The 21820-nt window shown below is 49.4% G+C and overlaps 1 protein-coding gene across 3 annotated transcripts in view; it reads right to left on the reverse strand.

The window, feature by feature from the left end:
- Positions 1-613: 613 nt before the first annotated feature.
- CHD1 (chromodomain helicase DNA binding protein 1) overlaps positions 614-21820 on the reverse strand; it is a 1484343-nt gene continuing 1463136 nt past the window's right edge. For all 3 annotated transcript variants that reach the window (XM_085632544.1, XM_085632543.1, XM_085632545.1), the window contains one exon: positions 614-1795. In XM_085632544.1, coding sequence (XP_085488670.1) covers positions 1234-1795 — 562 coding nt within the window. In that variant the 3' untranslated portion in view covers positions 614-1233. The remainder of the gene's footprint in view (positions 1796-21820) is intronic.

The following is a 21820-nucleotide window of genomic DNA, read 5'->3' on the forward strand; positions in this document are numbered from 1 at the left end:
ACAAATTCCTATAATACTAAATGTTTTAAAACAATGTTAAACCCCAGGGAATTTGCTTTAGACCAAAGAAAATATCTGCATAAAACTGCAAGAATTCCAATACATTTTGTTTAGATTTAATTTTTCACATAGAGAAGTATCTATATACAGTGTATTTCAACAGCATGTTAATACGTTTTGTCAATTAAACCGTAGCTGCATAGTGCACTAGCTATTATTGCCCATATTAGATAAGATAAAACAGGTGGATTCACAAAATAGTTTGGCAATTTTAAATAAAGAATTGCTAAAAGAACTTCCTTTCCAACAAGACCCATTAAATCTTAAACAGAGTCTACTTGTATAATCATTCAGATTACACAGTCGCATATAGTTGCTAAAACAATTCCAGCATGGACATCGTTTAAACAAAAATGGAATACATCAAATGAAATATTCTAATATGTGCACTGGAGGACATATGAATAAAATAAAATGCTCCCTTTCCACATCTGTACAGCTGTAACAATGATTCTATAAAGACAATTTGAACATATAACACACTGATTTCTTTTGCCATTTTCGACAAAAAGGCCTGAGTAGGTGGGAAAAGGAACAGTCAAAGAAGCCTGAGAAAGCAAGAAAGCTCATTTAATTAATTTACAATAATTTACAGCAGATTTGTTTAAAAAAAAAAAAAAGTATTACAATTGATCATAACAGCACGTCCTGGCTATTTTACAGCTGTATGTATGGAATTTAAATATTCAAGCTTGTGATGGAAAGCGGTAAGGTGGTCGCAGTGTACAATGTAAACAAGTAGCTTTGGAAAGTGAACACAGTTCTTGAGAGTTCTTTCACCTTGAAAAAACAATCTTGTCAATCCTTCCTGAAACATGATCATAAGTCAGTGTATAATGTTCATTTACAAACGAAAGCTAAACTAAGTTCAGTTAAATAGGTTTATGGTCAGGTCCAGTCTTAACGGGGCAGTGTTGAGGTCTCTGCGATAGTAAACATTTTTCATTTCTTAAAAAAAATGCCACAATATTTGCAGCACAGTGCAGCATAAATCTTAAATACAAAAATATGTTTTTCTTCTGATGGGATAGTAGACCTTGCATCCTGGAAAGAAGAAACAACGCCGCTGCAGAGAGCAGATCCAGTTCATATCTTTCAAGTCATGTAAGGCAATTACTTGGTTGGTTTACTGAATATGGCTAAATAAAGGTCCAGATAAAATGTCAGTCTTTGTTATGTTTTGCGGCTACTCCATATATGTTCTGGTGTACCTTTATGATCAGATGAGTATTCAAATGGAGATCTGTGCCCCAAGGGAGATCGTGACCCATAAGGTGGCCTCTGCTCCAGAGGTAACCTAGGGTCACGGTTAGATGCTCTGTGGTCCATCTGCCAATCTGAGTGGTACCGATAATCCCTGGAAGATTTATGATGAATGTAATCGGAGCCAGATCGGTGGTCAGAGGTGGGTCGGTGATCAGAGGCGGGTCGGTGGTCAGAGGCGGGTCGGTGGTCAGAGGCGGGTCGGTGGTCAGAGGCGGGTCGGTGGTCAGAGGCGGGTCGGTGGTCAGAGGCGGGTCGGTGGTCAGAGGCGGGTCGGTGGTCAGAGGCGGGTCGGTGGTCAGAGCCAGGTCGGTGGTCAGAGCCAGGTCGGTGGTCTGACAGTAATCGATGGTCTGAATGGGAACGGTGATCAGGATGGGATCTGGTGTCTTTCAAGCTTCCTTCATGGCCTGGTCTGTGAGGTCTACTCCTGTGATCATCTAATTTGCGGTGTTTACTGTCACTGTCGTATCTGACAAAAAGAGACAAACACAGATCACATTAATTGAGTATACAAATTTGTTCTCAACTTAGAGGCTAATAAGCCTAATTACACTGCACTGTCAACAGTTATTTACATTTAACAGTATTTCTTCACAGCATGTATCTTCAATTCTGCATACTCATCTGCATCAGAAGGAAGAGTATGGAATGATTTTATAACATAGTAGCCTGTAGAACCAAGTAAGAACTTCAAAGTTTCATTTACTGCCATGGTAACTACAGCATTAAAGATGTAAGCAGGACAATGTGGCAAAACCATTTATAGACAATACAACCTGAAGGATTATTCATGTCAATATCTCTGTAATTAAATACGCCATTTTCAATGAGTAAATCATGCGCAAAAGGTGATACCAATTTCAGCATTAGCCACTACGGCTACACATGCCACTCCTGTCTTCCAGAGACTTCCCAAATGACTAAACTTTTCAACTAAGAACCATTTACAAAGCAACTATAGGAAAATACGGTAAAAGAAAGATAGCATTAGTGTGTCTATTGAAATCTAGTAGTAAAACAGAACGAGAATAAGAGTGAATAGTAATTTTAAAAATAGTAATGAATAGGGTAACAAAAAACATCTTTTATTTAAGCATCAAAATGCCCTTTGGGTGTACATGCGTTTTACAAATACATTATGTTATCTGGATTTATAAAGCACGACTTCTCATACAAAGGGTGTTACCTAGGCCATGGAGCAGATGAGAAGGTTGTCTGCTGGGTGTTAGTTGAATAACCTGGTCTTTAACTTCTTCCAGAATTCCAGAATTGTAGAGGGAGGGTGTTCTAATTTTTGGGTGTGAGGTAGGAGAAGGCTAGGGCTCCTGTTCTGCTTTTGTGGAAGGGACGGGTGTGTGCGAAAGTGAAGCAGAGCACAGGTGTCTGGTGGAAGTGGAGGCAGCAGTTGAGGTAGGCTGGCCCAATGTTGGGCAGTACCTTGTATGTGTGTCTGAGGAGTTCGAACTGGCAGCGTTTGTGTATCAGCAGTCAGTGAAGATCTGTGATGTGAGGCATGATGTGGGTGTGCCATGGGAGATCAAGGATTCGTCTAGCAGTGGTGTTCTGGATGGTGTGATGATGGTGAAGGAGGTAATTGGGGATTCCCGCATAGAGTGCATTGATATAGTCAAGTCTGCTGGTGACTAGGTCTTGCGCGGTGATACTTCTGGTAATCCATCTGAAATCTTTTTTGAGAATGCGTAGTATGTGGAAGTTGGAGGGGCTGACTTAGTTCACCTGTGCAGGCTTGTTGAGTGAATCCTAGGTTACATGCGGGGCTAGAGGGTGATGGTGTTGGACCAAGCTCTAATAGCTACCAGGTGGAGTCCCAAGGAGATCTTGTGCCAGAAGATCAGCACTTCAGTCTTGTCCATGCTAATTTTAATACAGTTGTTTGTAAGCTGTTTTGCTATGCATATCAGGTATTTGGTGAAATTGGGTCTGGTTGTGGGGGACTTGTCTGACATTGAGAGGATGAGCTTGGTGCCATCGGCATAGGAGATGGAAATGCGTGAGATCTGACGAGATCTGGCATGTAAATGTTCAACAGGGTGGGGCTGAGGGATGATTCTTGAGGGACTCTGCAGATCAGGTCCTTCGGCTTTGATATGTAGGAGGATCAGAGTCTGACTCGCTGTGAGGTGCATATCCATTTGATAGCTGGACCTTGGATGCCTGTAGCGTGTAATCTTTTGATGAGGCTGGAGTGTGACACTTTGTTGAATGCGGCCGAGAGGTCTAGCAGAAAGAGGGCGACAGTCTCTCCTCCGTCTAGAAGAGTAAGTTACTTACCTTTGTTAACACCTTATCTCATAGAGACTATATGTAGCCACAGATTCCATACCTTAGAATTATCCCCAAGCGTCAGACTTGATCCGGAATTTTATCGTGAGCAGTATCCTTGTGCACCAGTAGGTGGCGTTTTTCTGCTCTGCGTGGCGTCGGAGCCATCCTTGCCAGAAGTGATGTGTGTGGTGCCTATATAGACACCACATCATATGCGGAAACTAGTTTGTTTTTATGACTTTCCATGCCAGGAGCGCAGAGCCAGGAAGAACATTGACCACTGGCTTGGAAAAATTAGAACAGCCCTGCCTCTAGAAATGCATTTGCAGAGTGAAGAGACCGGTGGGTTAGTAAGGAATCTGCAGCCAGATAGTCTCTACCAGATAAGGTGTTACCAAAGGTAAGTAATTTGTTCATTTGATAGAGACTTCAAGCCGCAGATTCCTTACCTCAGAATAGATACCCAAGCAATACCATTCCCTGAGATGGGTCTGTGGACCAAATTCATACAAGGAAGTCCTGAAGACCTGAAAGGACAAACTGCTCATATCAGTGGACCAGACGGTCCAGGTAGTAATGCTTTGTGAATGTGTGCAAGAATGTCCTTATCACTACCTGGCGGATGTCCAGGTCCGGAACAACGCAAACTAATGCAGTGGTTGGAGCTTTTGCTCTAGTGGAGTAAGCATGCAAAGCGTGGAAGATCTTGATACCGAGCACGATCCATCAGGAGATGGTCCGCTTCTGCCCAGCACATCCTTTCTTCCCTCCGACATACTCCACAAAGAGTTGGTCGTCTACCTGGAACTCTCGTGTGCAGTCTCTTTGGGTCCTGCCGGTGAAGTCGCTCCTCTTCCAAGGAGGGATGTGGCAGAGCGTTAAAAGTAGGCAGGGTGATGGACTGGCCTACATGGAACAGGGTGACCACTTTTGGCAGAATTATCTTGTCTGGATGACATTCAGATATGGAGGCTTTGGTGATGAGGCCTGAAGCTCACTGATCTTCTGGGCAGATGATATAGCCACAAGAAAGGCTGTTTTTATGGAAAGGAGCCCGAGTGAACAATTGTGCAAAAGCTCAAAAGGAGCACACATACGAAAAGTGAGGACGAGATTGAAGACCCACTGGGCATAATGAAAGGGAAAGGTAGAAACAAATGTTGCAAACCTTTCAAGAAGAGGGATGGCTGGTCAGGCAACCACAAAAAAGAAGAAATAGCATAAAGAGAGCCCTAGAAAGGATAAAAAGGAGAACAACAGAAAGGGGTGAAGAAAGGGGATTGATCTGTCTTTCTGTAAACCATGCCACAAATTTTCCCCAATGGCAGGTGTATACCTTCTTGGTGGGAAGACGCCTGGCTGCCGAGATAAATTTACAAACTTCAAGAGGAAGGCCAAAAGCTGTTAACTATTGCTGCTTAAACTCCACGCAATAAAGTGAAGTGTTAAATGTTTGGGTAGAGAACTCTATCCCTGCTGCTGCAACAGAAGATCCTCCCCAAGGGGCAGCCTTATCAGAGAACCAATGGCCATGCTCAACAGCTGAGGATACCCAACACTCCGTGCCCAATCGGAGCCACGAGGATGACTTGGGCTCGGTTGTTCCTGATCTTCTTGATCACTGGGCAGGAGTGGTATGATGTGTAATGGTGTAAAGCAAGGCAGTTTGGAAACTCCAGCACGCAGCACTGCTGACATTGCTCGTTCTCAGTGGTGGTGTACAGATCTAACCATGGCTCTCCCCACTGCTGAAAGAGACCCTGCACCACCTACGGATAGAGACACCATTCATGATCTGCTAGGCACCTGACATTCCAGCCATGTCCAGAGATACAGGGCCTCTTGACAACGGGTCCAGAACACCACCACGCGGTTTGTTGCTGTACCACATGGCGGTGGTGTTGTCCATGAAAACCTGCACTAGGCTTTCCTTGATGGAGCTACAAATGATCAAGTTGGCATTGAAAGCCTTTCTACCCTCCAACTGGTTGATGTAGAGTCTGGATTCTGCAGGAGACCAGAGTCCTCTCTTCTTCGCCTCTCCAAGTTGGCGTTCGCATCCCAGGAGCGATTAAGCTGTCACCGCCATCAGATGTGTTTGGGGGAGGAAGAGGAGTTGGACGCTGACCCAACTGCAGCTCGTAAGCCACCACCTGAAGGTCTTTTGTAGGTCGTTTGTAGTTCCCTTCGACATCTGGCCAATGTCAGAGAGATTCCCCTGATGCTGCGCCCACTGGAACTTAAGGTCCCACTGCAGAGCCCGCATATGCAAGCGAGCATGTGCCACCAGCAGGATGCAGGGCACCATGAGGACCAGCAGCCTCAGAGTCAGTCTCACCGAAATCAAGGATAGAGGTTGAAACATCCGTATCATAGGCTGAATATCATGGACTTGCCAATTCCTCACACTAGTCCATTTTGGGGTCTAGGGACTGGTATTCTTCAGGGTCCTGTGACCCCTTCTAATCCTCCCCGAGTCCCAGCCCATAAGCATAGTGCTTGGGCTCCGGCCAGGAAGGAATGGTTCCAGTTGGCCCTAGATAACGCCCCTCTGGCTCCATGTCGGAATAGAGGATGAGAATGGGGTTGGTTCTGTTGGCACAGAGAGAACTTGAATAGGGCCGGAGAAGGTCGAGGTAGTATGACTGGCACTGGTCCAGATTCTTCCATGGATCCAAGGGGCACGACTGGAGCCAGGGCAGGAGCCACCGGCAGAGAACCAGTGGGGACCCCTCTGGAACCCGCAGGGCCCAAAGACAAACTAGCGGGAACGGGGTGCCCAAATATGAGGTACATGGCTTCATAAAACTCATGGAATTAGGCAGATCACTCTGGCTCCCAGAAACTCCCGGTGGTGCAGAGCCGGCTCAGGCTCAACCGCAGAGCCAGCACTGAAATGACGACACTCCCTTATCTTATCGGATGACTTAGATGGATGGTGCGAGTCGAAACCCTCTTAGACTTCTTACTCATTTTGCGCTTGTGGGACTTACCGGACGACTTGTAGTGCGACGATGGTTCTTGGTCTCTGCAACCAATCCTGGTATCTTCCTCTCAACCGAGACCAAGGGTGTTGCACATTGGGTGGCAAGGAGCTTGAGAGAGCGCTCCCTTAAGGCCTTGGGGTGCATGGCACGGCAGTCGACGCAGGTCGTCAAGTCATGGTCGCGCTTGAGGTAAATGAGTTGAGAGTTTGTCACCCACATCTGTCGCTGACACACAAGTTACTTACCTTCGGTAACGATATATCTGTAAGAAACCATAGTTAGTTATAGATTCCTTACCTTAGAATTACCCCCAGGCATCAGACTGGATCCGGAAAGTTTTTTCGTCAGCAGTACCTCTGCGCGTCGGAAGGTGGCGTAGGTCAGCTCCGCATCCATTGTTTTCTGGATGACGTCGCGGCAGCTACTTAGACACCGCCCTCACGTGCTGACGTCAGTTCTGTACACGACTTTCCGCGCCAGAAACGCAGAGCCATGCAAGACACTGACCATTGGTGCACAAAACTAGGGCCCTGAAAGGATGTCCTTAACCCTAGAAATCAGTTCACAGAACGGGGAGGATGAGTGGGGCGGTAAGAAATCTATAACTAACTAATGTTTCTTACAGATATATCATTACTGAGGGTAAGTAACTTTTGCATCTGAAAGAAACATGCAAGTTATAGATTCCTTACCTTAGAATAGATACCCCAGCAATACCAACCCCGGTGGTGGGTCTGCGAACCAAGATCACACCAGAAAATCCTGGAGAACAGAACGGCCAAAGAAGCAGTCTCTCCGGACTTGGCTGTCCAGGCAGTATTGTTTGATGAACGTGTGCAGTGATGCCAACGTGGCTGCCTGACAGATGTCATTCAGAGGCCCTGCCCTTTCCAAGGCAGTAGTGGCTGCTGTCGCCCTGGTGGAGTGAACGCGTAGCCCGACTGGAGGCTCCTTTTCAGCTAGAGAGTAACAAGCCTTAATACACAACACGACCCATCGAGAAGTGCTGCGTTTGTGTACAGCCCAACGCTTCTTTGCACCCACGTATTGACAAAAAGTTGATCATCCACCCGGAACTATTTTGTACGATCCAGAGAGAAGGAGAGCACATGTTTTGGGTCTAGACGGTGGAGACTCTCTTTTTCCTTTGAAGGATGCGGAGGCAGAAAGAAGGTGGGCAAAATAATGGTTTGCCCGACATTAAAGGCAGTGACCACTTTAGGAAGGAAGGATGGACGGGTCCGGAGAACCACCTTGTCCGGATGAACGGATAGGAAAGGAGGTTTTGAATCAAGAGCTTGGAGCTCACTTACTCTTCTAGCAGAAGTGATGGCTACCAGGAAACCAGTTTTAAGAGTCAGAAGGCGTAAAGGACAGTTATGCAGTGGCTCAAAGGGAGCACACAAGAGATAGGTTAGCACAAGGTTCAAGTCCCACTGAGGCAGAACGAAGGGGATTGGAGGAAAAAGATGCGTTAAGCCTTTTAGGATACGGTTACCTACCGGGGACTTGAAAAGAGATGGCTGATCTGGCAACCGAAGGAAGGCAGAGATGGCTGAAAGATAGCCCTTAATAGTGCCCAGAGAAGAGCCCTGCTGGGCTAAAGTGAGAAAAAAACATGAGTACTCAGAAAGAGGGGCAGAAAGGGGATCCACAGTCTTTGCTGTGCACCCTGCCGCAAAATTGTTCCACCGACAGGCCTATACCATCTTAGTGGAGGGACGCCTGGCTGGCAAGATTACATCACAGACTTCAGGAGGCAGGTCACAAGATGTCAACTGCTGCCGCTCAATCTCCACACACGGAGGTGGAGACTGGACAGGTTCGGGTGGAGAACCGTCCCCTGCTGCTGCAACAGAAGATCCTCCCGAAGAGGCAGTCTGATCGGAGGATCGATGGCCATGTTGAGCAGCTCCAGACACCAGACTCTTCGCGCCCAATCCGGAGCCACAAGAATGACTTGGGCCCGGTCGCGCCTGATCTTCTTCAGCACTCTGGGCAGAAGTGGTATAGGCGGAAAGGCGTAAAACAGACCGCAACTCCACTCAAGATGAAAAGCGCCACCGAGCGAGTGCCGCCTTGGAAATTCCAACGTGTAGAATTGCTGTCATTGCGCGTTCTCTTTGGTGGCGAATAGATCTAACCAAGTCTCTCCCCACTGTTGAAAGAGACCTTGCACCACCTCAGAGTGAAGACGCCATTCGTGATCCATCATGCACTTGCGGCTGAGTTTGTCTGCCCTGGCGTTCAGAGAACCGGCCAGGTATTGAACAACCAAGGACATGCCCTGATGTTCCAGCCATGTCCAGAGGCAGAGGGCCTCCTGACATAGGGTCCACGACCGCACCCCGCCCTGTTTGTTGCAATACCACATGGCGGTGGTGTTGTCTGTGAACACCTGCACTACTCTTCCCCGGACAGAGGGAAGGAATGCCTACAGTGCAAGACAAATTGCCTGGAACTCCAGAAGGTTGATGTGAAGCCCGGACTCCGCCAGAGACCAGAGGCCTCTGATCTTTGCCTCTCCCATGTGGCCGCCCCATCCAAGAAGGGATGCGTCCATCACCACAGTTTGGTCTGGTTGGGGAAGGGAGAGGGATCTGCCACTGACCCAATCCTGGTTTGTAAGCCACCACTGCAGTTGATGGGCACAATCGGACAGATTCCCCTGATGCTGCGCCCACTAGAAGTGCAGGTCCTACTGCAGAGCCCGTATATGCCACCTGGCATGATCGACCAGCAGGATGCAGGAGGCCATGAGGGCCAACAGCCTCATTGTCATTCTGACCGAAATACAGGATAGAGGCTGAAAGATCGGAATCATAGCCCGAATATCCCGGACTCGCTGTGCAGGAGGATAGACCCGAAACCGCGTCGTGTCCAGAACCGCTCCAATCAAGAGGAGCTTCTGAGAGGGAATCAGGTGCATCTTCGGCACATTGATGGAGAACCCCAGCAAATGCAGGAGGTCGGCCGTAGTCTGGAGGTGGGAGACGACTGCCTGGGGCGAGCCTGCCTTCAACAGCCAGTCGTCGACATAGGGGAAGACTAAAACTCCTGATCTGCGCAGATGTGCTGCGACCACCGCCATCCCTTTCGTGAACACCCGAGGGGCGCTGGTAAGGCCAAAGGGGAGCACAGTAAGCTGAAAGTGCTCGCGGCCTACCGTGAACTGTAGGCAACGCCGGTGGGCCGGCAGGACAGGGATGTGAAAATAAGCGTCCTGCAAGTCCAATGCTAACATCCAGTCTTGCGGATCGAGGGCAGAGAAGACCTGAGCAAGCGTCAACATCTTGAACAACTTCCTCCAGAGGAAGCAATTGACGTCCCTGAGATCCAAGGTAAGACGCAGGCCCTTGTCCTTCTTGAGGACCAGAAAGTAGTGGGAGTAACAACAACGGCCTACTTCTGGGACAGGAACGCGCTCGATGGCTCCCTTGGCCAAGAGAGCCGTAACTTCCTGCTGGAGAAGGGCCAGATGATCCTCCTACAAGCGGTGGTATCTCGGTGGCAAAGCTGGAGTGGTAGTCTCGAAGGGGAGAGAGTAGCCCCTTCAGACTAATTGCAAAAACCCACCTGTCCGACGTGATGATGCGCCAGTGGTGGAGGTGATGGCGAATCCTGCTGCCCACTGGTGTTTAATGGGCCTGAAAGGTCGGACTAGGAGGGTTTGGAGGCTGGTGCAGAGGGGGGGTTGTGGACTGGCCCACACACTGGCCCCCAGAATCATGCCGGTTGTTTCTACGTCCACGGCCGCACGAAGGTTGGGTAACTTGCTGCGGCCTGTGGCCCTGGGTGGGACATAGCGGGGCACCCCTTCCACAGCCACGAAAAGCAGACTGCACCAGACGGGTAGATATTCCCATGGACTTGACCATAGCCCGTGAGTCCTTGAAGCGCTCTAGGGCATTGTCTGCTTTGTCGCCAAAAAGACGACGGCCATCAAAGGGCATGTCTATCAAGGTGTTCTGGACATCCCCTGAAAAGCTAGTGGACCTCATCCAGGCGTAGCGACGAAGCGCTACCGACGTTGAAATGGTCCTGCCCAGAGAGTCGGCGGTGTCCAGCCCACAACGCATTGTAAACTTTGCAGCATCTCTTCCGGCGGCAACAGCCTGGGAGAGAACTGCCCGGGCCTCCTCCGGACACTGAGGCAGCACTTGCGCCACCGTATCCCACACTGAGTGGGAATAATGGCCCAAGAGACATGCGGTGTTTACGCACCGCAGTCCTAAGCTGGCATTAGAGAAAACTTTCTTGCCAAGGTGGTACAGCTTCTTGGATTCCCTTTCCGGTGGAGCGGTAGGGAAGTCGCTTTTGGAGGCGGAAGCTTGAACTACCAAGCTCTCAGGTTTGGGGTGTTGGGAGAGGTAAGTGGGGTCGCCCAGAGCCGGGCAGTGGCGTTGGGCAATCATACTGTCCACGGGAGCCCTCGTGTTGGGCCTGGACCACGTGCCCAAAAGGACGTCTGTGAGGGCCTCATTAAACGGCAGCAGGGGCTCCAAAGAGCTCGCAGCCGGTTGAAGGACCTCTGTCAGGGGGTTAGTCCTGACCGCCACCATAGGAAGCTCTAGGTTTAGAGTCTTGGCCTCCCTAGGCAACACCACTGAGTGTGACGCTCCCTCCTCCGTAGCCACGGTAGGAGGAGACAACATGCCATGGTCAGTAGAGGTGTCAAGACCACTGGCATCCCCCAGTTCCTCTCTCCAGTCCTGCTCAGTATCTAACTGGTCAGTCAAATGGTGACCTGACCCCTTCCAGTCCTCCTCCTCATCTTCTTCTGGGTGCCACAGTTGTTGAAAAGGGACCCTAGGAGTGAACAGGCTCCGTGTAAACGTGAGGATGGAGGCCGGGGTCGACGCCGGCCGGGGGGCCGACCGGCACCGAACGCGGTAGTGGTGCCGTAAGGGGCGGCACCGGTGCCATAAGGAGCGACACCGGTAGAGGTGTAACAAGGTCAACCAGCGACGATACGGATCCAGGCCTGTATCCAAGGGGGGACTACGGCGCCGGGGCTGGAGCCGCTGGCAGCGAAGACCTAGGTCCCCCAACCGAGTCCGCAGGGCCCGAAGGCGCGTCAGGGAGGAGGGGGGGGGGGGGGGGGGGGGGGGGGGTTTCCACCCATTGATGGCATGCATCGCCTTGTAGAACGCATGAAGCTGGGCGTGGGTCGCTCCGGGTCCCAGAAAGGGAGGGAAACTCTGAGTCGACCCTTCGGGCTCCGCGTGCGGACCCACGGCAGTGGCACCGGCACCACCCGCGTGCCTTCGCAGATCAGCCGACCGACAAGAAGCGACTATGATTCTTCGACTTCTTCTAACGCTTCGACTTAACCGCCCCGAGTGCGAACACTTTGATGATTTCGAACCGGAATGGTGGTGACTCCACGACTGGTCCCTCGACCTCCCTCTCGATCGAGACCTCGAACGGTGCAGAGCCGACTGTCGGTGCTCAAGCAGCTTTCGGGGCTGCTCCCGCAAACCCTTCGGCGCCATCGACCGGCAGTCGGAGCACGACTTGGGGTCGTGGTCGCGCTCCAGACAAAAGAGGCACACGCGGTGCGGATCCGTCACCGACATCAGTTGGTTACAGGAACCGCAGGCCTTGAAACCGGGCATCTCTCGTGCACCTGTTCGGAGTCGGAGACTCGAAACAAGAAGTCCACAAAAGTTGAGAAAAACGTAGTAAAAAAATGAATGAAGTACCGCTCTTCCCGGATCTGCGCTGGCTGGCGCGGAAAAAGTGAACTGATGTCAGCGCACGAGGGCGGCGTCTAAGTAGCTGCCACACCGTCATCCTGGGATCCACAACGCCGACGACGGACGCAGAGCCGACCGACACCACCTTCTGACGCGCAGAGGTACTGCTGACGAAAAAACTTTCCGAATCCAGTCTGACACCTGGGGGTAATTCTAAGGTAAGGAATCTATAACTAACATGTTTCTTTCAGATAGGCTCCGCAGGCTTGAAGCCAGCCTTCCTAGTGGACATCCTGCCACACCAAGAGAAAAATCTCTAAAAGACTAACAAAAAGTCAAAAAAGGTCAGTCAAAATTTGACTGGGGGTAGCTCTCTATGGATGTGCACTGACCGGCACGGAAAAAAAAAAACCTAACGTCAGCATACTTGGGTGGCGCCTATATGGGCACCATGCATGTCACTTCAGGCGCAGACAACACAACGCGGAGCCGAATGATGGCATCCTACCGGTGCGCAGGTGTACTTCTCATCAAACTTTTCAGGATCCAGTCTGATGTCTGGAGATAATTCTAAGGTAAGGAATCTGCAGCTTGAAGACTATCGGACTGCACCTGCTTACCACGGAGGCTAGCAAAGGAAAGGTACTGTGCCCGTTGTGTCCTGCTCAAGAACAAATTGTCTCCAGGACTCAGCCAAACCCAAGAGACTCGAAGTGCCAGTTGACTGGCCTCCTGTTCGCAGCACAGGGAGACAACCGCTGAAGAAGCCTGCTGGGGCAAGTTGGTAGCCCAACCTCTACCACCTGCCACTGTGGAGCACAAGGTACCACCAGGACCTGGCACAAAATCTTGCACCGGAGTTCGCTGAGCCGGGGAGTGTCGGAGTGCAGGTGGGAAAACAGAGGCGGAGTTATCAATCCAGGAATGATTGACCTGTGACCGAGATACTGGGTGATTAGTAGTTCTGGAGCAAACAGACTTTTGCCAGCACTGAGAGGAATTCGAGGGACGTGGACCATGTGACCAGGATCACTTCACCCCCTTCGTGGACGGGGGAGTAGTTGCAGCAACACCCCCGCCGACTGCATTGCATCCTCAACTTCCTACAGCTTCTTCAGCATCCTTCAACCCCTGCATTAGGACCACTTTGATAGTAAAGCCCTGCAAAGGATAAAAATGCCTGTGATGTCACCAAAGTCATTTAGCACTTGACCTCAGACAATGTAAGTTTCTATCCAGTTTTTCTCAGCCTTCGAACAGATCGAGCAACATCAATCAGCTATAGTGCAGTGACAAATCTATTGCAACCATATTAAGATTTTTCCTGCACTTCTATCCATCAAATGGTGGAGTGTGTAGGATCGGTAAGGAATCTGCAGGTAGACAGTTTCCACTAGAAAGATTGCTATCAAAGGCAAGTATCTTTTTCTTCTGATAAATTCTTCTACTTGCAGGTTCCTCATCTGTTAAATAAATTCACAAACCATATATTCCAGGAGGAAGGCTGATGGCAGGTTAGAAAAGGAAATCTTGCAGCACATATCTGGAAAAGTGCCCATCCCTACACAAAATGCAATCCTAACAGTGCTTAGTAAAGCTGTGCAGAGACGTTCATGTCACCGCCTTATGGATCTCTGCAATGGAGACACCTCATGCTATGGCAGAAGACGACGAGTTGGCCCTGGATTATAGGGCCCAGAGTCCCTCAGACGGTACTTCTGATGCAGAGGATGATCCAACAGGCAGGTTTGCAATTCCTATCACAGTAACTAACAAGGATCTGGTTGTTCAATCGGATGTCCCTAGTGTTATCGAGATAAATACAGATCACCCTCCTAGGGTCAAGGAGATGCAGCTGCTAATTTGTGGAATTAGGGAGTGGGGATTGAAAAGGAGTAACTACTTTTTGAAGGAAAAAAAGTTGTACATGACAGACAGGCACTTAAGGTCTGCAACTCACCGATTTGCTTTAACTAAATATTGGCCACTAAAGGATCATTTTTATAGTTGACAACAGCATCAGGCAAATGTGATGACTCTCTAACAGAGACCTCATCAAAAACATCAGAACTAGATTTAGGTCCCATTTGGGCATACCGAAAGGAGTAAGGGGATACAGACTGGTGGATCCCTTAAGGACCATCATCACAATATGGGATTTGAACAGGGAAGGTTGGTCTAGGCAAGTAAAACGGGGAACACTACCTAGGCCCCTCACAAACACTGCACCAAACAGCAAGGAACAAAAGATCTCCGCTAAAGAGCCCCTTTATGGGTGCCCGTCAGGTATTGCAGAGCCGACCAGACGAGGAGCAGGTCTATATGATGAAGCATGACACTTATCTGGCTGGGTGTGTGAGGACCCTCGTTCCGACAGGAGGAATTTCTTTCCTCCTCCTCTCCAGTGACACTGACTGAACACATGGTCAGTGTCCTTTAGACCTCCCTCCCTCCTATCCATTCTGTTGAGGAACTGCATACGGTCTTCTCTCAGTGGTTGACAGGGCATGTATGCTGGACCTCTACAAAAAGCCCTATGTTCCCCTCTTTGTTGATTGAAGGTTTGAATCCTGTCATGTTCGGGGAGACGTCTTTCCTGGCATGCTGTCGAGATCAATTTTGGAGTTGGAAAACATATAAAGTTGGGAGCGAAGCTGTGGATCCATGCTGCATGGTGCTTATGTCACTCTGGCCAGTCAATTCTGGGTTTGTGTGAATGCACCTCTGAGCTATAAGAAACCACCTGCGTGCACACGGGGAGGCTAATCTATGCACAACTCTCGGCAGACACCTAGCATGTATAGTTTCTTTATGTTGAGTTTCATGCACACCATCAAGAGCGCCATATTTGGGGGAGTGGGGTTGTACATAAGTAGCCATTTGCTGTTAACTCTGGTGCCCTTTGAAATATCCACACAAAATCATCAGGTACTTATGTTCAGTTTTCTGTTAAACTCAGCACAGATAGCCCAGGTTTTACACAGATCTGACTAGGGAATCAAAGCTAAAACTGACAAAGGGAAAGGGGAGATGTGGCAAAAAGAAAGCTTTGATTTGCTAATACCTTAGCACTAATGGACAGAGTTGCATGATAGCGGAAATAGCATAACTGAGTTTACCTTGTAAACTGTATGTATAGATGGCACTTGTCCACATGAAAGGCTGGTTATCTGAAGCAAATCAAGACTGTACATGACTGACGGCTACATGCAGCAGGAGTTAGTCGCAAGGTTGGCCTATGACTTGGCCACGAAAACAATCCGTACATCACATAGCAGAAGGCCATGTTGAACACGCTGAACAGGGAGTAGGATGCAACATGACCAACTGCAGATTCCCCACCAGTACCTCTGTGCTCCGGTAGGTTGCATCAATCGGCTCCACATCAGACATGACGTTCACAGTGCCTATACAGGCGCCAGCCTGGTGCACTGACCTCAGTTTCTATATTGACTATGTCAGCGCCATGACAGGATGATTGTTTAGCAAGTGTGCAGAATCTAACAGAATGTTAGGGTGAAGAGTCAAATTAGCAGAATGGGGAGATCACTGAGGAATCTGCGGTTAGATAGAGGCTCCGTCAGAAAAAGCTTTACCAAAGGTTAGTAACTTTTTCTTCTGATAGAGACTTCTAACTGCAGACTTCTCACTTTAGAGTAGATACCAAAGCAATACTCCACCGCCGGTGGGCCTGCAAACTGGCTCAAACCAGGAAATCCTGGAAAATTGAAAGGTCCAAGTAGTAGTGCTTTATGAACGTGTGGAATGATGCCCACTTAGCAACCTGGAAGATGTTCAAGACAAGTACCCAGCATGTTAACACACTAGTAGTGGCCACGGCCCTGGTGGAATGGGCTCACAAGCCCTCAGGAGGCTGTTTCTTAGCTTGTGTGTACCAAACTCTCCAAGCTGAGTCCGGTGCCACTAAGATGACGTGGGCCCGATCGGTCATGATCTTTTTGAGAACACACGGAGGAGAGGTATTGGTTGAAAGGCGTACAGGAGACCCAGATTCCAGTCTAACTGAAACAAGTCTACAAGCAAGCTTAGGAAACACCAGCGCTCAGTGCAAGTTATCGGCGTTGGCGAATAGATCAAGCAGACGTTCTCTGCTTGATCTATTCGCACCCCTGGAAGTTAATGCCATATGTGATCCACAAGGCAACAACTGCTGAGTTTGTCTGCCCTCATGTTCAGTGATCCTACCAGGTGCTGCACAACCAGGAAGATGTCCTGTTGTTCCAGTCTAGTTCAGAGGTGTAGGGCCTCCTGGTACAGGGTCCATAACCTCACTTCGCCCGGTTTGTTGCAATACCACATGGTAGGGGTGTAGTCCATGAACACCTAAAGCAACCTTCCTTTGATGTTTTCATTGACAAGCGGATCAACCTGTGCCCCAGGAGGTTAATGTGAAGCTGAGATTCCGTTGGAGACTATGGTCCTCTGATCTTCACCTGTCCTAGATGGCAACCCCAACCCAGAAGTGATTAGTCGATCACCACTGTCCGGCCCAGGTGGAGAAGGCAGAGGGGTCTGCCACTGGTCCAATCGCAGTTTGTCAACAACTACTGCAGTTCTTTCACAGTCTTCCCTGAAATCTGGACCAGATCAGAGAGAGTCCCCTGATGTTGTGCCCATTGGGAGTACAGATCCCACTGCAAAGGTTGCATATCCCAACAAGCTTGCTTCACCAGCAGGATGCAGGAACCATCAGGCCCAGCAGCCTCAGAGTCAGTTTTACCAACATCCAGGACTGAGGTTGAAACATCAGGATTATAGTCCAGCTGCTTTGGACTCTCTGCTATAGGGTAGATATGGAACTGTACCGTGTCTAGAATGGCTCAGATGAGCGGGAGTAAATTGTGACATCGGCACATTGATAATGTACCCCGAGTGCAGAAGATTTGCTGTAGTCTGGAGGTGGGAGACAACAGCCAGGGGCAAGTCTGACTTCAACAGCCAGTTGTCAAGATAGGAGAAGACTGGAACCCCTAATCTCCGCAGATGAGCTGCAACCACCGCCATCACCTTGGTGAACACCTGAGGGGCGATAAGGCCAAAGGGGAGCATAGTAAACTGAAAATGCTTGTGTCCCACCGTGAACCACAGGTAACGCTTCTGGGCAGACAGGACAAGAATGTGGACGTATGAGTTTTGCAAGTCCAATGCTACCATCCAGTCTCCTGGGCAGTTAGAACCTGAGTAAGAGTGAGCATTTTGAACATATCTCTCTTGAGGAAGAATTAGAGAGAGCACAGGTCGTGGATAGGATATAGGTCTCAGTCCTTCTTGGGCACTAGAAACGACGACCCACTTCTGGCATCAACACTCTTTATTGCTCCTTTATCCATAAGAGCCGGCACTTCCTGGCGGAGAAGGGATAGGCGGTCCTCTGTCAGCCTATTGCAAGAAATGTGGCATGAAGGGTAGTTTCGAAGGGGAGGTGTAGGAAGCTGGCTTTTCATGTAGTGTACCAAAACGAGGTACACTATGTAGAAAGTCTAGACGACCCTTATTGGTTTACAAGGCTTAAATTAATAATCCCAAATGATTTCTTTAATGGCAGTTTAGGCTTATCAGAGGATAGTGTTAGGCATTTGTTGAACACACAGAGTCAATAAATGAGGAACACACTCAAGAAGAAACTTGAGACAAATGTTAGAAAAATAACAGGTATTTTTACATTTATTTTAACACCAAGAAATTCATAATTGAGTAAGTACTTTGAGATATCAATTTTTATGGGTAAGTAAAACTATCACACAAATGCGTTTTTACACGATAATGCTTTCCTACGAATAAAGAAACATGTACTGCATACAGGTACCTGCATTTGTGTTTAGGGGATCTCCATTAGGACTGAAGGAGCTAGGGGCCGAAGGTCCAAAACACCATCGTCAGCTCGAGTTTAACTACCCTGGAGTGTTCGTATGCACAGGTGCTTGACAGCCTTATGCGCTACACCAAAGACAAAGAGGGGGGCCACCTAGAAACAGGCTGCAGAGGGGGACTTTGGGACAAGTTCGGGAGCTCCCAAAGGGCAGGTCGTGCGTGAGGGTCATGGGAGCACAGTGGTTGTCGCAGACCTTGTAGGAGAGTAGGGTCTGCTTTCTATGTTCACCCCCACTTTTTGCTTTTGCTTCACTGGTTTTCGACTTAGATGTGGCTGTGGGCCTGCTAATCAGACCCACAGCCAAGCTGTTCTCTCTCTAAACTAATACTATGCACTTTAGGTGCATAACCCAATTGGATAGGATCACCTTATTGGCCCCTGCACAGTGTACCTTAGGTACCCAGGGCATAGGTGAACCCTAGGCCTACCAGGAGCTGCAGCATGTATTGTGCCACCCCTGGCCTGGCCTTCCATTATGACACAACTGGCTGATCCCTCAGCTGGGGCAAGGTCGTGTAATCACCCCTTGCTTAGGTGTAGTATTCCTATACCTACCTTATATATAGACACATGTGTACCTATCAGCCACTCCTAAGGCAGCCCTTAACAATCCTGGAGGCAGAGTGCTTGGTAACATGTGAGATGGTCCTCTAGCATGAGCTGAGCCTGTCTGCAGCTTTCGGAACCATGTCCTTATAGCTGTTCTATGATATAGCCTACCATATACTCTTAAAGTACCTTATAATCTTAAACGGTTATGGTAACTATGGTTTGGCTTTATCGAAACATGTCGTGTAAGGTGTCTACCACTTTGGAATAATACCCTCATACCATTTCTGGCAATGAGGATATTATCCCTCCCTTCTAGAGGGAGAAGACATGTTGAAATCTACTTACCCGGTTAAAGTTAACCAGAGCCCCAGCATCACAAAATGGATGCTGCTGCCACAGACACAAGTCTGACCTCCTGCTGCTGGGAGTCCTTCCAGCGAGGGAGGCTTGGACAATAGGTTTCCTGCCTTGGGAGGTGCGAGCACCACCCTAGACAGGATTTAGTGTATTGGGGCAGGGAGGGTTGAATGAAACTAGACACTGCCTGGGGCACACAAGGTGTCCCATGCATAGTCCAGTTCAAACCGGTGTTGGGGCACTCCAGCCCCAGCTCTGGCGCGAAACTGGACAAAGGAAAGGGGGTGTAGCCACTCCCCTTCCTGGTCCCACCCATAGGAGGGACCTTGCAGGTAGCCCAGCCCACTAGCCCAGTATATCAGTAGCTAGCTGAGCCCTGCTAAATTAGATTAACCTGAATCTGCAACTTGAAAAGAAACTCTGGACCTTCGACACTCGACCTCAGGAAGAAGACTCAAGAAATCTCCCTTGTGGCCAAGGAGTGACCACCCTGGGCAACCAGGCACCATCCAGCGACCGCTGCTTGCTTTGCGACTGAATCCTACGAGGGACGACTGCAGAGACTGACCAGCGCCGAGACTTCCAGACACCTCTGAACCAGATCAACATCTCCAGCGAAGCTGAGACCCGTGGAGGCGACTAGGGACGTGGGACCGGCGACTTGGGAAAAGTGGCTAGTACCTGACTAGCGCGACTTCCGAGGCTCCCTCGAGGCTGTGCTTGGGGAATTGAGAAGCCCCCATCCCGAGCACCATCTGCAAAGAAGACCAGCTCCCCACACTTCACGTGTCCAGTGTGGGGCCCTTCTGCACCTGAGTTGCTCAACGTGTTTTCCGGTTGCTGGCCCGTTGGCTAGTGACCTCTGCGACGACGAACCTTTGTTTTCATCTTGCTGGTCCGGCTCCTCCAGACTGGCACCCGCTCCTCTGTGAAAGGGAAGCACCCCAGACCTTCCTGGTCTGCACCAGAAGCAAGTCCTCCATCCTGCGTGGGTTCCGCTTGCCAAGGCTTGTTGGGTCCTGACTCGACTTAGACGCCGCCGACAGCAAGACCCTTCGTGGGACAGCTCACCTCCTGGTCCTGGTCGTCCTCGACGCCTCCTGGCACCCGTGGCTGCTGCGACAAGCTTTACCTCTTCACCTGCATCTTCACGACATCGCCTGATTCCTCCCTGGTTCCTTCCCGGCTCCTGGCTGGTGACCTAGACTCTGTCCCTTCTGCTTGCAGGTTCCTTCCTGATCCCCACCTTGGGATCCACCGGACACTCTTCACTGACTGCCTGTCAGCAACTTTCCTTCAGGCATCCATAGAAGTCAACGACGAAACCCGACGCAAGTTCACACCTATGCACCCGCAGCCCGTGGGCTAGGTAACTTGGGTACTTCGGTGCTCACAAGGGTAGTGACTATCCTAGGGTCTAGTTTCCATGTCTCGACTTTCTAGCTATACCAAAAGTGTCCTAAAACTGTTAATTTCTAACTGCTAGTAATTCTATCGACTTTTACGCATTACGCGTGAGGGTTTCCACTCTGCATCTGAATCCCGTGGGCCTCCCACTTCCTAGCTGTTGGTAGTGTAGTGTAGCCCCAGAGATTCCCTAGGTCTATCCTGTGTTCGTGACAGTGGTCCTTATACCACTTACTTAGTATATGGTTTGCGTGGCCCCTAGGGCCTAACTGTATTACTTACCTGTGTGACTTAATGTATGCTTAAATAAGACTGTGTTGTACTTACCTCGAATCTCATAAAGAGTGCTGAGGGTTTGACTAGAATAAATACATTCTATTTTTATATATATCTGTTGTGGTGTCCTTTCATTTGGTATTCAAGGGATTACATATGGTATAACAGCTGGCTTCACATGCCATTCAGAGTTTAGCCTAAGACTGCTCTTGTCCATGCTACCACTAGGATAGCTGGTCTATAAGGTTGACTTTACAACCAATCACCATAAGGGTTGTTTGGACTGATACAAGGTGTACACTAGAATTAGTGACATCATATATCAGGCCAACTTCTCACAGACCTAGGCTGGGGAGCTTGGGCGCATAGGATTTTGGTCGGCTGGGCCAGTGCGTGAAAGGCATTCATGGTTAGACCTGGAGAGGGGGGCAAAACAGGATAGCTAGGCCACTCTGGCAGCCTCTGCAATGCTGACCTACCCCCGTTATTGGTGCAGGGCAGCTCTAGTTGGTCCTGGCATCTTCACACTGGGCGGGGAGACCGATCTGTCCTCCTGAAGCACAGTGGCCTCCTCCTGGGCGGCTGCTGCATTGGTAGACTCGGCGGACAGCAGAACGGCGAACCAGACAATGCGATAGGTGCCTGCAGAAAAGTGGCTCCTCGACTTCAAGGGAGATGCTGAGGGCTTGATGAAGTACTGGAGGCCCTTCGAGGCTTTTGGAGGATACACAGCTGCAGGATGTGTCAGGTAGTTGCGACTGTCGGGGCAGAAGCAGTCACGGGGGTTGGTGCCAAAGTCCACCATTGGCCCGCAGTTCTAGATTCTTCGGCTCTTCTTGGTCCTCCTTCTTGAGTCAGGGGATGAACAAAAGTTACTTACCTGTAATATGTGGTTCCCCAGTATTGGTATCTTTCATAGATTCACATGCCTGAATCAGAGTAGAAAGCAGTACATCCATAATAATGCTCGCAAGATTCTAATTGTAACATAAGCATATGTACAAGAGGCATTATGCAATAACACACATAACAGATCT

The sequence above is a fragment of the Triturus cristatus genome, chromosome 2_1 (genome assembly GCF_964204655.1).
Source record: "Triturus cristatus chromosome 2_1, aTriCri1.1, whole genome shotgun sequence".
In the NCBI taxonomy this organism is placed as follows: Eukaryota; Metazoa; Chordata; class Amphibia; order Caudata; family Salamandridae; genus Triturus; species Triturus cristatus.